The sequence below is a fragment of the Coturnix japonica genome, chromosome 38 (genome assembly GCF_054131305.1).
Source record: "Coturnix japonica strain WE chromosome 38, WE-NBRP24, whole genome shotgun sequence".
NCBI lineage: Eukaryota > Metazoa > Chordata > Aves > Galliformes > Phasianidae > Coturnix > Coturnix japonica.
Window position 1 is genome coordinate 3,165,385 of NC_140700.1, and position 17,177 is coordinate 3,182,561.

The window sequence follows — 17,177 nt, forward strand, 5'->3', positions numbered from 1 at the left end:
AGTTGATTTGTTTTTTGTCTTGCCAATAACACCAGCAGAAAATCAAGGTGTAACAGTTGAGCATACTGGGAGATGGTGCTTCCATGTTGTCATGGTCAACTGCAAATGAGCCCTGAGGGTAGAGAAAATAAATCATGTTGAATTCTTTGACTTTTACCTGGGAATAAGGTGCTGCTGTTACTGTTGTCACATGAGGTAGTTCTGTTTGTTGTGACAAGACAGTGGAATTGTGCCCAGGGTACAATAATGGAGTACGTATTTTCATTGAGGTTTGGTGTCCTTCCCATTCCCATTTGCAATTACTTTCTGAACAGTTGCCTGTAGTGTGCTGTAAGATCATATACCCTCCTGCTAAGCCATCGTTGTGCTCCCAGCATCAGATAATGTCAATGCATATAGAGGGTAGGTCAGATTATGAGGCAAGGCACAATTAATACTTGAGCATATATAAATATGTTTGTATTTAATAACCAAACACACTGAGAGCAGAGGGATATGAAACATGCCCCTGTGGGTCCAGGCCAGGAGAAGGGGTGGGATTGGATGCTGCTGGGATGTTTTAAGACTTATTTGTCTCATTACTTGACCACCAGAGAGACCTGATCGGCCTCGGGACCTGGAGCTGTCAGACCTGGCTGAGAGGAGCGTGAAGCTGACGTGGATACCTGGTGATGATAACAACAGCCCCATCACAGGTCAGGGCCGGCCCTATAGCCACAGGTCCTTCAATCTTCTCCTGTGGGGTGTGGGGAAACATCCTCATGATGGGCTGCATTCTGATCCCTCTATCCTCCCCTCACAGATTATATTGTCCAGTTTGAGGAGGATCGTTTCCAACCCGGCACGTGGCACAACCACTCCAGGTATCCTGGGAATGTCAACTCTGCCGTCCTGAGCCTCTCTCCTTATGTCAACTATCAATTTCGGGTGATTGCAGTGAACGACGTGGGCAGCAGCCTGCCCAGCACACCATCAGAACGATACCAGACCAGCGGGGCACGTGAGTAGCGGTCATTGCAGCAGCTTGGGGTGGATCCTGCCATCACTTTGGGCTGAGTTTTCCCCCTCATTGGGTATAATCACAAGAAAGTGATGAGCCAGTCCATACAGTCGTGTGCTGGTCTGTGATTACATAAGTTGCATCTCAAGGCTCTGAGGGATGTCCTGTAGAGCTGCAGGACTTGAATGGTTTTGATTTACCCAGTGGTTCTTCTGGCAGAATCCATTGAATGAAGGCCAGTTTCACCACACAGAGAAGCTTTCTCAAAGAAATCTTTCATCCTTTCTGACCACAGGAAGCTCTTGGAAAAATCAGCCTTCCCAGTGCAAAGTGACCACGAGCAAGAGACATTTTGTTCCAAAACTGCTAATTCATTGCCCACTGCTAAAGCTGGGCAGGAGCCCAGGCTTACACCAGAGTAAAGTGTGCCACAGTCTATGACTAAGGCTCAGTCTTTGGTGTGTGCCCGGAGCTTTGTGCATTGGACAATACTTGGGAAAAGTCATATGAGAAGCTGACAGGAAGCTCAGCAGTTTTGCTGCATTACTCCATTTGACCTCTGTAGATTCTCTTCTGCAATATCTGCTGGCATCTAGCGTTGGGTTTTGACATTGCTCTTCTTGCTGCGGGTTATTCTAAAGGGTCAGACTTGGCTGCTGGGTTTGCTTCACAATGGGTGTCTTTTAAAGATTTAGGACAGGATTTGGGGAGAGAGAAAGGGAAAAAAAAAGAAGTGAAGGATCCTAAATAAATGTCCTGGTTTTTCAAGAGTGCTGGAAAAGTCTTGTGTTCCATTAACCTGAATGGGAACTTGAAACTTCTGGAAAATCAGGCCATTAACTTCTGCATGGAAAAGTAGTTTTGACTTGCATCATAAATGGATTTCAACCAGAAAAAATTGGTCGTTTATCCCAGCATTTCATTTATTCTTTTTCTCGCAATGTGAATTTCAGGACCTGAAATTAACCCAACTGGAGTTCAAGGAGCAGGGACCCAAAAAAACAACATGGAGATAACCTGGACGGTGAGTTCTTCTTTGTTCAGTGATCCAATCTTATCATTACAGACCCTGATGCTAAGATAGAGCTCAGGATCTCTGGTGTGTGTGATGTATCACACATAAACTTAGCTACCATAAAGGAGAGACGGCAGAAGATACACCTATTAATTGTTAGTGCCAACAAGAAGGCTTGTGATTTAAAAATAGACAAAGAAAAGGTGCTAGATCACTGATGCAGGCTGGGGGGAGCAGGGGAATACTTGCAGTCTGCTCCTTTAAGCAAGGACATACTTGCTTTTCTTGGTCGACCAGTAGGTGTCATCCTCCAATAAGCCAAAGTCTGTTGGTAGAATAGAAATTACAGTGGGAGCATGGACTGGAAAATGAATGGAATAGCAACATAGAATTGCTCAGGTTGGAAAAGACTTTCATAACCATCAAGTCCAACCACAACCTAACCATACTACTACATATACAGGTATGGCTTTTGGTTCTGCCTTGGGTTTGGAATGCAAGGATGAGATATGTGTCTTTTTGGGAACAAAATACAGATCTTAGAGGTTTACTGATGGAATATGAAATAGGAATCAGCTGCTGCATAGAACTTTTTGGGGGCACCATAGCAGAGAAATCCAGCTGTCTTTCTCTCTCAACTTTATTCTCCTGTTTTTGCTCCATTCAGCCTCTAAATGCAACACAAGCCTATGGACCCAACCTCCGTTACATCGTGCGATGGAGGCGAAGGGACCCACGTGGGAGTTGGTACAATGAGACGGTGAAGGCACCACGGCACGTCGTTTGGAACACACCCATCTACGTCCCCTACGAGATCAAAGTGCAGGCAGAGAATGACTTTGGTAGAGCACCAGAGCCTGAGACCTACATTGGCTACTCAGGGGAAGATTGTGAGTATTTTCACATACAGAGCTCGTAAGTGTTTCAGTGCAGGAGTCCATCTGATGTCAGTGGGTTGGCACCTATTCATTCCCTGGGTTGTATTTATAGCAGGCATTGGGAGAAAGAAGTGGAGTTCTGCTCTGGGCTCTGTCTGCAGATGCCTACGTGACCTGAACCACTTTGCCTCTCCCTTTTGCTCTGTGATCACACAAAAAATGTGGGGGATGAAGGTAAGTAATGGAATACTACATATACCGGTGCAGCTATAGTATCTATTTGACCCAAAGGAGAACAGCCAAGGAGCCCAGAACTGGCTTATGGCTGCTGTTTTAGGTAATCCTCTAAAACTGAATTGAAAGAGGGAGAGATGGCCACAGTTTCTCCCATTGTAATACCTGAGGATGGCCAGGGGACCAGCAGGTGGCAGAGCTGGAGCGTGGCTGTGCTGGTTGCCTGATACTTGCTCTGCTTTGTCCCCAAACACCCAGATCCTAAGGCTGCACCTACGGATGTTAGGATAAGAGTTCTAAACAGCACTGCCATTGCTTTGACATGGACCCGCGTGCACCTGGACACCATTCAGGGACAGCTTAAAGAGTACAGAGTGAGCAAAAGCAAATCTCACTGACTATTAATTATAGCTAACCTTTTCACTAGCCAAACTGGCCCTGTTGATGGAGCCACATGCAATGGGGATGACAGAAAACTGATCTGGCCACCCTGATCCTGAGCTATGGTGCATCCCACAGGTTGAGCCCTGCTCTGGAGCAGCACCAGAGTGAAGCTTTGGGCTGCTCTTCACTGTGCCTGGGCACTGGGTACATCTCCCTTGGCTCCCCAAGACCTGGGGTGACACAGGGTCTGCCCTTGAGCACCAAGGGACCGATTCTAAGGCAGCTCCTGGCCCTGGAGCTGCTTCGTATTTCCTCAGATAGGTACAAACAGGCTCAATTTTGTGTCATCCCCAAAGTACCACCATTGTCTTTTAACAGACACCAACCCTGACAGAGCCTAAATCCAATACATGGTACTAACCAGCAACTAGAGGCAACATAGATCCTGTTTTTTTTCTTAACATTTAATACTGGAGATTTACTGCTACAGTAAATTACCTGTGCTTGTGTGTAGAAGATAAACCCTATTCAGAGCAAACCAAAGTCTGAACAGAGCCCCTTTGAGCAGAGTTAAAGACTCTTGATAGCAAAAGCATCTGCGCTGCAGACAGCTACAGTGCTTCAAATCCAATCATTCACTGAGTGTAAGGAAAGCTCCCTGGTTGCTGCTTTCATTTCTTCTCCCTCTCTTCTGTTCTTTTGGTCTGTTTTCCAAATGAATCTTATTTCTGTGTGAAATAAGATTTGCTTTCGGGGCTCTGAATCAGGCATTCTTCAAGTTCTGACTTCCCGTTGTGGTTGGACGTGTGATGCTTTGCTTTACACTAATCTGGGCAGGAAGGGAGAGCTCAATGCCCAGCACTGAGAGCTGGAACCAGAAGCAGCTCTTTGCATCCTAACCTTAATCCTAACCCAGTGCTGCCCCACCTGCTTTGCTGGGAGGTGAGGAGCACCCTTTGCTCCTTGAAAAAGCCGAGTTTTGCTGCGCTTTCTTAATGCAAACCTATTGCACTTCAAATGGGAAAAGCTTCATGCCATGCGTGTTTCTTGAAGGCTTATTTCTGGAGAGACAGTAGTTTGCTGAAGAACCTGTGGGTCTCCAAAAAACGGCAATATGTGAGTTTTCCTGGAGACCGAAATCGGGGCATAGTGTCCCGGCTGTTCCCTTACAGCAACTACAAGCTTGAGATGGTTGTAACCAACGGGAGAGGCGATGGGCCCCGCAGCGAAGTCAAGGAGTTCCCTACACCTGAAGGAGGTACGTGCTTGCTGAGCTCCAACTTCAGGCAGCTTGAGCTCTGCAGAGACAACCAGGAGGGGCACAGCTCTGCTGCAGAGCCATCAGTTGGCCAGCAGCACATAAAGAGGCATTGCTTGGGCTGAGCAAGGCGCAGCCATGCCCTTGGTTTGGCTGCGTGACCTCCACGCATCGCCCACCCTCCCCGTGCTGCAGTCAAACCACTGCAAGAACCTCAGGACTGAATGAATGTCACCAATCTCTGGTTGGGCTCGTACAGTTGGCAGCGCCTCGTTCTGCTCTGCAAAGAGCTCGTGTCAAGGAGGAATGGGAGGTTTTAATTTTCTCCTTGTCATGGCAGCTATTTATAGAGGCGCCGATAACTTTTTGTCATAGCGGCGCTTTCAGCGGCTGCCCATGAATCTTTCTTTAGCACAGATGTTTTTGGCACAGAGCGTTGCAGAGTCGCAGGGGGGGAAGAAACAGAGGAGGCTGGAAGCAAATCCTGTCTCAAGCAACACAAAATACTATGGGCTCTTCTTTTCCTTCTTCCTGCTGCACAAGAGCGCACTCTCTCTCTTTCTCCTGTACCGTTTACCTTGGATGCTGTCACCATTATCTGATGCACCAGCTTGTTTAAAAAGGAAAGGTTCTGTTCCAGGACAGCTGTTTGGTGATGGGGTGTGCCTTGATTTAGCACTTAACTGGGAACCTTGGAGGCATGTCGCGTTGGAGTTGTGCTCTTGGCATATGTAAACTATTGATTTTCCTCTTCCTGTTCCACTAAGCTATTTTATTGGCTATATATTGATGCTTGGGAGATGGATATTCTGCCAAACATCCATTTAAGAGAAGAAAAAAACCCTAATCATTAATCTCTCCGATCAGTGAACCAAGCTCTTTCCCCACTTAAAGGCACAGCGATTAAGAGTAAACCAGGAGAATAATTAAATTCCATAGGTCATAATGCTTTCCTTCCTTTACTAGCTTTGAATAAGCAGCCATAAAAGCAGACATTCCTCAGGGTAAGGACTGCTGTATACCTGCACCGGATCCCTGTTACAGCTCCCCAGATGTTAATAACACAAAGATGCTCTGCAGTAAGAAGTAGCTTTGCTCTTTCTATCATGCCAGCAGATAAATAGATGAGGCATAAATGTTGGGCTGGGTGAGAATAGGGGCAGCAACAAGACTCCAGCAGAAGTCAGATATACAAACAACATACAGAAATGGGATGCTACTGTGAGAGTGCTCCCTATATGGCTGCAGCATCCATTGTGGGTGCCTGGCTGAGAGTGATGATGGGGGACAGCAGCCCCTAATGTGAGGGCATGGTGCATGCTGAGCTGCTCTGCTGCTGGTAACACAGGGCTGGGGCATGATTCCTGGCCTAGGTTGTTGTTCTGTCAGTATCTGACCTTTAGAGTGTGCTTGTATGTGGTTGAATGTCTTGAGTTTTATCAGGCAGCCTGCGATGTGTACAGTATTGTAAGGTATGTTATCTTGTATGTTTTCTCTTCTTTCCCTTTTCTTCCTGCTCCCGTCCTCCTCCCAAGTGCCCAGCTCCCCCAGGTACTTAAGAATCCGACAGCCAAATCTGGAAAGCATCAATTTGGAGTGGGATCACCCAGAACATCCCAATGGAGTCCTCACAGGATACAGCCTTAGATATCAAGCCTGTACGTTCCACATCTTATCTTCTTAGTGACGATAGCTAAGTCATTCAGTATTTTGCTTGCTGCTGAGTTACCTCCTTGCCTAACACCAAAAGCAATCTATAGGGAGTGGGATGCTTCCAACATCAAGCTGATGGTACTGAGTCCTGGAGTGGTGCTGGGCACCTGCAGCTCACAGTTGACCACAAAGGGCTGTGGATGCTCAGTAGTTCTCCACCTTCAGCCCCTTGAGGGAAATCAGCTTGACCTCAGACTCCCAGCTCTGCAGTAAGTGATGCTGCACAGTGTATGGCCCAAAGTGATGTCTGGGAAGCCCAGTTTTATCTGCGGGCAGAGCACTTGTGCTAAGCTTTTCCTTAACCATCTCCACAACCCTGAATGTCCCCAGCAGCACATTCCCAAACAAGGCATATCTGCCCCCAACTGCAGGTCCTGCCCTTAGGGACAGGTAACATGCTGCAGAACCCAAGCTGAAGCCACCACCACCTGCCTTTCCTCCCCAGTTAACGGATCCAAAACGGGCAGAACTCTGGTAGAGACCTTCTCTCCCAACCAGACAAGGTTCACCGTGCAGAGGACAGACCCCATCTCACGCTATCGATTCTTCCTGCGTGCTCGGACACAGGTGGGAGATGGAGAAGCCATAGTGGAAGAGTCACCAGCACTTCTAAATGAAGGTGAGTGCAGGGCAGCTCCTGGCATTGGGTTGGAGGTGATGATACAAGCATTGGCCAAGAAGTGCAGGTCAGAGGATCCAATGATTCCCAGAGCAACCAGTGTCAGATAACTGGTGTACGTCTGCTACCTTTTGCAGCAGTGGGCAGATAGTCCTGTATGCACTTGCATTACCCTAAATATGTCCTTTTAGGTTTGGATATTAGGAACAATTAGAGTGGTGGTATGTTGGCGCAGCTGCTGAGGGAGGTGGTGGGGTCACCATCCCTGGAGGTGTTCAAGAACCATAGAGGTGTAGCACTAAGAGATGTGGTGGGGATGGGTTGGGGTTGGATTTGGTGATCCAAGAGGTCTTTTCCAACCTCATTGAGTCTATGACTCTTCAGAGCTCAGTGCTGCAGCCAGGAGCAATCTCAGCTGCCTCTATAAGAGCCAAATTTGGGGCTGATGATTTCTACACCACTGGAAGGAGGTGCACCTCAGTGCCCCTGCCTTGCTACTCTACAGCCAGCCACTGACCTCACCCCCCTGCAAAGCCACAGCTCCCAGACTCCTAATGAGATAAAACGCCCCTTGTGAGGCATTCATCACACTAAGTGAAAGTTCAGGAGCCCTGGGGGAACTGGGGAGACAAAAGCTGGCTCTTTCCTTTCTTCAGCATTTGCTAAAAGACCTATGATTTAGTTAGCCCTCGGATTTAATGGAGTTTTTGTCTCCTTTCCACCATCTCCCCCTCCCCAACTAATGGCTCTGAGTAGGAAAAGCAATTCCTACTGCCGACCCAGAGGAAATGAAATGCTTCCTGACACTCTTCAGTGGGCTCCAGCATCACTAATTGATGCGATAGGATCAGAGATGGGGCTGCATATGCTAAAGAAAAAGAATCAGCAAAGTTGCACATTGGCAAATATGAGAAGGGCGAAGCTGATGCTTAAAAGATTTGCTGAAAAAATCTGTTTGGATCATAGGGATTGGGTTGAAGGCGTTGGTGCTGATAGTGATTCTGATTGTATCTTAAGCATTTGCTGTGCTGGGTTTGTTTCTATATGGTGGCAACATTGACTGTAAGGACAGCATTGCTTAAAAATGCCTGAGCAGGGATGGTGTATTGCTTAACTGAGCTGGATCAGAGAGCAGTGGGTGTGGAGAGCCAGGATGCCAAGGTAAGTACTGGGGGCTGCAGCCCCTGCAGCATGAAGGATGGAGAACTGTCACCAGGCAGTGGGAAGGGTCAGATCCTCAAGCTAAGTTACAGATATGAAGCACAGGTTGATCTCAGAACATGAGACCTCAGACCTTAAAGTGACACCAGAACAATGAAGGCAAAATTCAGTGTCAAAACCTGTCCTTGCTGGGATGAGATACAAACACCTGCTAAAGAGCTTTGCTAAACCAACACCTGTAAGATGTCCATCCTGGTGTGTGTGTGTGCCACCAGCTCCAAGGGGCTGTGCTTAACAAAGGGTGATGTGTTGTAGCTAACGTGTTTATGTCCTCTCTCTCTTGTCTCTATTGACTGCTTGGAGTGGTCCGAGTCTCCTGTTGGTGTGTTCTGGCTGTTTTATCTATTGCTTTGTTTTCTCTTTCCCTTCTCTTCTACGCTGTCCTCGTATTCCCCTCTCTATCCTTGGCGCTGCCCTCTGAAGCCACGCCAACCCCAGGTACCGTACCAGCAGAGGAGGTAACAGGCATGGGGCAAGGCTCACCCGCTCCCGTGCGCTGCCAATTAAGCATGCACTCCATTAACCCTTTCAATGGGGAGGTGAAGCAGCAGGGGTTTAAAATTGGGCACATGGAAGGATGGCAGGTAGCACCGCAGGCAGATTAATGATAGCCAAGCACCAGGTGTACAAGCAAAACTCAGAGCTAAGTAGCCCTAATGTTGAGGTGGTAAAGCTCAGATCTGCACCAGCCTTCTCTCTTTTCAAGCCTCAGCATCCCTGCTCTGAGATATACAGAGAAACCTTCACCAGTGGTGCCCACCCTGTTAACCAAACATGCTGCTCTTTTGCCTCCTGGTGACCATTGAAAGGGTAAAGGACAATGTTTGTGCCACAGCTGTGCATGTCTGCATGCGAGGCTATTGCTAGCTTTGCCCTCTATTGCACATTTCTACACCAGCATTGAAGCACAGAGAAACCTTTCTTCAACAAGGGGTACCCACCTGCTTCAACAAAACCCAAACCCCCAGTTAATCCAGTGTCCAATTACTCAGTGTCAGCAGTGCAAAGTGTTACCAGAACTTCTTGTTGCCCAGAGAAGGACACCTACCTCTTATGAAGCTGCAGCCAAGACTTCTCCTCCTTGGATGCTGTATTTCCACAGGGTTATACAGCCTTGTAGGCAGGAGCAGTGCAAAGGGATACATCCAACCCCTCAGTGCTGCAGATAAGCTTTGGGGCTGCCCTGCACGAGGGGCTGTAAGAGGTCGTGCTTTGCCTTTGCTGGGTGCAGCCCTGAGCTCCCAGTGCTTTCCAATGAGGAAAAGCTTTGTAGCAAACACTGCCAAAGTGATGCAAGTGCAGAACCTGCAGCCATAGGTTTTGCTTCCCTACCTCATAGATGTTTCTCTTCCTTTCATTCTGTTGCAGTGATGTCTCTACTCAGTATTATTTTACACTTCTTTTGTTTCTTAATAGACGCCAATCTTTTCCCTACTGCATTTTCCTTACATATACGTATATACATTAAGGGGTAACAGATTGGTCTGCCTTGGCTGGTGGGAAGCTGAAAAGTGGGCACAACCTCTTGGCTTGGAGGAGCAGAGCTCCTGCTGCAGCCAGGTTAGCTCAGCCACAAGAACCCAGCTTTTCTTCTGAAGGACTTTGCTACTTTCAGTGGATATTGCTGAACTCCATAAGCACAACGTGAGCTCTTTATCCTTCCAGCATCATATCAATGCAGGAATAACTCTTGAACTAGTGACAGCTAGATGAACAGGTTGCCATCCAAAGGATAAGATCATTAAATTCTGGAAGAATAGGGGACATTGCTCTATTTTTATCTTCTGGTAGGAGAAATGGCACAGATGAAAGATAGGTGAGCACTGGAAGAAGGCTGAAAATCCATAACCAAAGCAGCAGTGCTCACCAGGCAGCACTCTGCACTGTGCTTGCCCAAGAGTGTAGGGGAAGATTGCACCTTCCCCTGTTGTCCCTATTATTCAGGGCCAATCCTCATCTTGATACTGAACTGAGCATCATTCCTTGCTAGGGTGCTGCAGGACCAGCTGTGCCATGTATTGGTGTTGGTAGTGGGATACTGCTCCCCTTCCCAACAACTACAGCTTTCAACTGAATACTATTTGACCTTTCTCAACAATTCCTCTCTGCTTAGTGGATTTTATGGATTTTTGGTGACTGTTGCCCCAAAAATGCACCATGAGGCTTTTTGCCATGGGTTGTTAGCTCTAAAATTGGCCTTTTTCCCCCTGGAAAGCCTCTGTCATGGGGTCATCTCTGCTCTGTAGGTGCGTGAGAAAGCAGACCAAGTTGATGGAATCGAAGTGAAGGGAAGAGACCTCACCTTAGAAAGTCTTTAGGATTCCTAAGCCACAGCTGGACAAAGGGCGAGGTAATATGGGGAAAGGCTGGCACACAAAGGGCTCTCATTTATGCTATGAATGACACCAACAAAAAGCGCATCCCATAATAATACCCAGCGTACATCCCTTCATCAGGGACCGTAAGAGTATTGGCCTTAGACTTTTTGGGGGTAAAAACAAACAGCGCATTGATTTGTTTGTTCCCTTCTCGTTGCTCCTTAACGCCAAAGCAGAGGAGAAAGGCCCAATTGTTCATTTTGGAAAGGGACAGCAATAGAAATACAGAAAACTGCTGACCCCTCTCTTTTTAGAGGGCATTCAATTGCTTCTTTCTGCTCTTGAATTTCTTAGAGCTGTCAGATTTGGAGCTTTTTTTTTGTTGTTGTTGCGTGGTTTTTTTTCCCCCTTCTTTTTGATAACGATTTAACAATCTCCTTCTGTTGCTACAAACTGGGAGAGGGAGAAAAGGGGGCTGGGGGGGGTGGGAAATAGTCTGAGAACATATTTGGCTGATCATCTCAATTCATGAAAAATGCATCCAATTTCTCCAAGCCTAATTATTTTGTAGACACACCCAAGGGAAAGCTGTTACCGCAGCCTAACAACACATTAAAAGCACCTTTAAATAATTAAAGAGCAGTATGGCTGGGCTACTATTATTATTTTTTATATATGTATTTCACAAAATCTTGCCAACTGTTCACCCAGCCCCCCCCCCCACTGCTCTCCCATGCCTTAAATCCCCCCCCTTTCTTTTGCTCCTATGCAGCATTGCCCAATCTGAGCATCCCTGGGTTTTGATGACTATCCATCCCCAACCATAGGAGCTCTATTGCTGTGAAGAGAACAAACCCATTGGCAGCCCTCCTGCTGCACCCATCTCTCTCATCACTTACCCTTTTAATTGCTACAGCCAGACTGCTGCATCCCTTGTCCATTATAGCAGCGTCTCCTCCCCACCGTGCCCCTTGGTCTCCATTACCAGGAATGCTAATGCATCTTGTAGACAGAAAAAGCAATCAGTGCGTGGCAAAGATGGGGCCGATTTATGAGCTAACTCACATGTATTTCCAGGAAGAGGAGCTCATCCATGTAGGGAGCCATATGCTGTCTTTCACTTGGGGTTTTCTGGATAAATTGGGGCTATTTGAAGCCTGCTTCCTATCACACGCCATCTTTCAGGGTGCACTCTACCTTGCTTTAGGAACATCTCTGCAGCACCTCCTGCAGAAAGAATTGCAGCTCAGAAATGTTATATCCCATAAATGTTACCCCTGCAGTTTTGGAAGGATGCGCGTGGTTTCTCAATGGGTATCATCTGGCTAAAGCAAGCAGTTGCTTTGAGCAGATCTGGAGCTGCCAGCTGCAATGAGCATTGCCCTGGTCTCAGCACGGGGCTGTGGATGGGTTCTCCTTTCTTTGGGGGCAGCGGGGAGCTCTGATCTCCTGTCAAAGCCGTCTTTACCTCCCCCTAGCCTGAACTCAGCTCTCATTAGGGGCTGGATTTCAAAGGCTAGCAAATACCCCTTATCTTCCCTCCCCCAAATCTACCAGCTGAGCTTTCCCTCTGCATACATTTCGTATTCAAACACAAATGAGGCTGCAGCTGTGAATCCCGAAGCAGAGAGGACCAATTCCCGTAGCCCAGCAGGAGCCCCGCTGCCCTCCTCCTGCCCGGTGCTGCCCACATGTGCTCCCCTCGTTGACCTCCTGCTTTAACAAGGACTTAACCTGCTGCTGGAGCCATTGCAGCAGTGCTGGGTGGTGCATGCAGTCCACTCGGGTGCACTGTGATGGATCAACGTGGGCTGGGAGTTGGGTGTTGGAGCAGCCTTAGAGCAAATTGCTTGAGGCTCTATTGTGTTGTCTTTTCCTTCAGTGTGAATCAGGGATTCATAGAAGAAGTGGTGAGGCTGCAATAGCTAATAGCTTTCACTGCTCAGGTTGACTTTGGACATTGTAATCCTATGGAGGAGCTGCAGCAAAACTGCATTAACAGTAACCATGCCAATGGCTTAACCTTCCAAAAAATGGTCGTACCTCTCGCCCTGTTTGTAACCTACAGCCTCAGGACACAACAAAGCAAAGCTTAGCAATGAACTGAGTTGAAGCAGTGCAGAACAGCAATCCCTAATCCTGCTGTCACAGCTGAGATGGAGGGGTTGCTATGCTCCGTGCATAGCAAGTTGTGCAGTGTGCCAGCCTGGCTCCCGTCACTATCACTTCTATCTGTCTGGGGTGGGATGTGTTCTGCAATGCTGGAGTGTTGAGAGGGGGGTGGCTGCTCCATTCCTGCCCCACATGGTGATGAACTGCTGCATGAGGCTTCTGCAAGGCTGCGTTGGTCCTTGAGTGGGGTGCCATGTGTTGCATTGGGTTTGCTGTCATAGTGCGTGCTGGTAATGGGGTTCGACTGCAGCTGCATGCAGTAGGGAGGTGGCCACAATGAGCCTTGGGACTGCTGGGATTTTGGAGGATGGGGTCTCTTGGGGTCTTAGCTGCATTCTCTCATACCTGTCCTGCTGTGTTTATGGGCTTGAAGGGAGGTCTGCTTCCATACAAGCCAACCTGGGACTGAGCTGGTGAAAAAGCAACCCTGGCTTTGATCTTGAATGGTTTCTAAAGCACATTCCTCACACTATTCTTATTAGTGGGTGATATTTGCAACAGCCCTTTTCATTTGCCTGATGGGGATTTGTAATCCCTTGATCTGTAGTAAGAGTAAGTAAATACAACTTAATGCAAGCACCATGGGATTTCCTTTACCCCAGGCAGTTTAAGCAGCTCCTTAGCTGTGTTTTCTGCTGGCAGGTTTTCAGGCAGCAGAAATCGCCTTTACTGAGCAATGCTCATTCATACCTGAGAGCATTCAGCAATGGTTTCCAGTGTCCCCTTCCATCAGACATCAGCCATTGATACTGCTGTCTCCTCTGGAAATTCCCTGTGTGTTTCCATCAGCAAAGCCAGCTGCAGCCCCCTGCTCCAGCCGAGGGCTCTGATCCCATTCATGGCCACTGAGGATCACAGCCCTGACCCAACACAAAGCTAGAAAGATGTCCTATTGCCTCCTCAGCTGGCCCATCCCATGCACCTTCCTTTGGTGGTAGTTAGGATGGGTGCACACATGATGTGCATGTTGACCCTGTATCTCACAGCAGAGGTGCATGGGGCAAATGGGGGCTGGTTAGAAAGCAAAGTGTAACGACTTCTAATTTGGAAAGCTTAAGGTATATCCTACATTAAATGTAAATTGTGAGGATGGCAAAGCAATGCTCATCACTCTCTGAAGAGCAACACCCACATTAATGCCAAGGCTGCTTTGTCACCATTCTGCAGGACCAGTACACAGAAAGCAGCTAAGAAGCTGCGGGGCACGTTGGCAGCTAAATTAAGCAGGGGCTGCCAAACACATTGAACTGGGGCTCGCCTGGCCCACAGCAGATGGGCTTTTCCTATGAGCTCAGTCTGGGCGCTGCTCCCACTGGTTGCAATGGGGAAGGGATCGCGGTGTCTGCGTGGTGCTGCGCTCGATGCTCGGTGTTGGGAATGGTGTATGGGAGCCCTGGGAGCCATAACTGCTTCTCGACAGCCAGCGTCTGCCTTTCCCTCTGCCAGCCTCCACCTGGTTGCCTCCACCTACAACCGAGCTAACTCCAGCAGCCACCACTGCCACCACAACCACCACCGCCACCCCTACTACTGAAACCCCTCCTCCTACTGAAATCCCTACTACTGAAATCCCTACCACCACCACTACTACAACCACCACAGCTGCCAGCACCGTCGCAAGCACTACAACAACTGCAGAGAGGGCTGCGGCAGCCACCACAAAGCAGGAGCTGGGTACTGAGCTTTCCTTTTCCTCTAACCCTTCTAACCCTATCGGGACCTTCCCTGCTTCTTGCTCAGGGCGAGGATTAATAATGGGGACAGAAAAAGGCATTCCATGCTTTGGGAATGGTGTCACAAGGAGACAAAGGGGGTACAGGATCAGGGTTATGGTGGTGATTTGGGGGTCCCTCTGCCCACAAAAGGGATAACAAAGCTCTCCCTGGGGTGTTATGATGCTGAATTAGCATCAGGGTTGGGAAGGAAGTAGAAGACCCTACCAAAATATTACCTTTATTGTCCTTAAAAAGGGGTTCTGCTGCTATTATAGAAGATGTCACTTCAAATTTAGCACATCAGCTGTTAGAGAAAAGAGCTGTCACAGCTCATAGGAGTCTTTTGGTTCATGGTACTGCTCCCTGCATCATACCCTGGTCATAGCCCACGGGGAACCTGGGCAGGTGGCTAAAGGTGCAGCTGTGCTCCGGGTGTTACCCAGCTCACCACGCAGCCACTGTGCAATCAGGCAGAGCAGGGTGATCAAACTGCATTGGTGTGGGCACGTTCTCTACTTTAGATGGGGAGAGGTATCCCTTTGAGCCTTGCTTTTAAAGACACAGCGATGACGGGCTCCCCGGTTAATGAATGATGGATGGTTATATTTGGGTTGCTCAAAAATGAATCAAGGGAGCACAGCCAAAGGAATGAAGTTATGTAGCTGGCTAGGATGCACTCCAAAATGTAAGAGCAAAAGCTACAGAACTCTCTGTTTACTCTTAAAAGAAGGAGACTGTAGTAATGAACATTGAACCTGACACTGGTTTACTTCAAGGAATTTGATAAAAGCAATTCAAACCACTTTATGGTTAAACCCAACAGCCGACGCATGCTGGGAGGCCCTGGGTCCATCTGAGGGGCCCTCTGCAGTAAGAGAGATTTGAGAACCTGCAGCACATCTCCTCCTCTGTATTAGTTTGCTCTTTAAGGATTCCATCTTGACTGAGGAAATAGAGATTTGTGCTTTGGCTCATGGCATTTAACCCTCCCAGGGGCAAATGCAAAGGGAACACGGGCATGGATGTGTGCTGCCCTAACAAAACGAGATAGTAAGATGCAACTTCAAGCAGTATGAGTGAGGCCATAGCATTGAAGCAGGTTCACAAAATGGTTACCAGAACATGGTCACTATTCAGCAAGCACATGGGAGGTATTGCTTGTTGAGACCAGGTGAAGAGCTGGAGAGAAAATAGGAGGAAAGGAGGCAGAGAAACAGTGAGAGTCCCAAATGGCCCCAGGGCTGTGAGCCCAGAGCCTGACCCTAATGAGGGCAGACAGAGAGACCCCTACTGCTCTACCATGGACTCCAACCCCTACCCCAAATGTCTCACAGCTGTCCCTGTTGCAGGGATGGAAGGCACTCATCTGTGCTTTGCCAACCCAAAACTGGAGCTGCACCCCCAAAGTAAACAACATTAATAGCAAAACGGAGGTGTGATGCATCTGATGGGACACGCACTCATGCTAAGGAGTGGATTAGCTCCACTTCACCAGAAATAGAAGTTCATCCACTCTCCAAAGCAATGTCGACAATCCTCAGCTTCAAAATCAGAAACGAGTGACTTCATTGCCCCACTGGCTGTCTGAGCCCCAGTCAGATGAAAGCATTTGCTCCCAGTTGTGGCAGTGCGGCTGTGTGCGCTCAAGCGTGGATCTCCCGTGTTGGTTTAGGCACAAGTATAGCCAGGAGATTTCCCTATGGACCAAAATCCACACAGAATTGCCACAGGAGCCAAAATATCTGAGATAAACTGAGCGCAGTTGGACTTAAATCCCAACGTGCCATGAGATATCAAACTTCCTCCAATGTTATGAAGTAGAAGTTCTCATAGGAAACAATTATATCTTCAGGTTAAGGTTGAAACGTTAATTTTAGGGCTGATTTTATAAGATTTTACCAATCCTGGATGCTAGGTGAGCTCTCATCTCTGTATAATCCAATATACTAACTCCTGTTCTAACCTATCCACCAGCCACCAATGGATCGTCCATATGGGACATAAGAGCTTGGGCTAATAGTAACTGGGCAAACATCACCTGGAGCCACAATTACTCTGCAGGAACTGACTTTGTGGTTAAGTATATCACCAGTAAGCATCAGATCGCGTGGGGAATCTATAGGGTGGTGATGCCGCTGGAGATTCTGCCAGCTCCCAAGGCTGCAATTGCTCTTAATTACTGTGAATTCCTTGTGCTCATGGTTGTAAGACGTTCATACTCATGAACCATAGATGAGCACAGCTGTTTATCTGGGGGCTGTTTGTGGAGCTGGGCTACACGCAGTCTCAGCATAAGGAGACTTGAAATAGATACACTTGTACGTATAAAAAGGGGAACAATCTTTCATAGAAAACAGATCAGATCTATACAAATTGGAGGGTAGGGTTATACATCTCTGGAGCAGGGCTTGCTGAACCTGGAGCTGGCAGAATCACCTATGACTCCAAACCTCCTGTCGTATCGGATATCTTTGTCTCTTGCAATTGTAAGGCTGTCCGTAGTCTGGAAACTTCAAGCTGATATATCTGCTTTTAGTGCTCGTTTAGAACAGGCGTTTACGTGCTGGTCTGGATTTCTTGTAGATAGGCAGCGATGAACGCTGCTTATCTCTGTCTTTATTTCCCAGCCATTTCAGCCTTATTGTATGGC

The 17,177-nt window shown here is 47.9% G+C and overlaps 1 protein-coding gene across 39 annotated transcripts in view; it reads left to right on the forward strand.

Annotated features, from left to right (window-relative positions):
- Nucleotides 1–17,177, forward strand: part of NFASC (neurofascin) — a 70,923-nt gene that overhangs the window by 38,604 nt on the left and 15,142 nt on the right. For 12 of the 39 annotated variants that reach the window (XM_085526771.1, XM_085526777.1, XM_085526778.1 and 9 more), the window contains 11 exons: nt 594–695; nt 803–1,000; nt 1,954–2,024; nt 2,683–2,905; nt 3,386–3,501; nt 4,565–4,769; nt 6,305–6,427; nt 6,928–7,101; nt 8,746–8,760; nt 14,259–14,486; nt 16,502–16,618. In XM_085526771.1, coding sequence (XP_085382897.1) covers nt 594–695; nt 803–1,000; nt 1,954–2,024; nt 2,683–2,905; nt 3,386–3,501; nt 4,565–4,769; nt 6,305–6,427; nt 6,928–7,101; nt 8,746–8,760; nt 14,259–14,486; nt 16,502–16,618 — 1,572 coding nt within the window. Of the gene's footprint in view, nt 1–593; nt 696–802; nt 1,001–1,953; nt 2,025–2,682; nt 2,906–3,005; nt 3,295–3,385; nt 3,502–4,564; nt 4,770–6,304; nt 6,428–6,927; nt 7,102–8,745; nt 8,761–14,258; nt 14,487–16,501; nt 16,619–17,177 lie in introns of those variants that run through there. The other 27 variants (XM_085526790.1, XM_085526792.1, XM_085526793.1 and 24 more) reach the window with 11 other exon arrangements.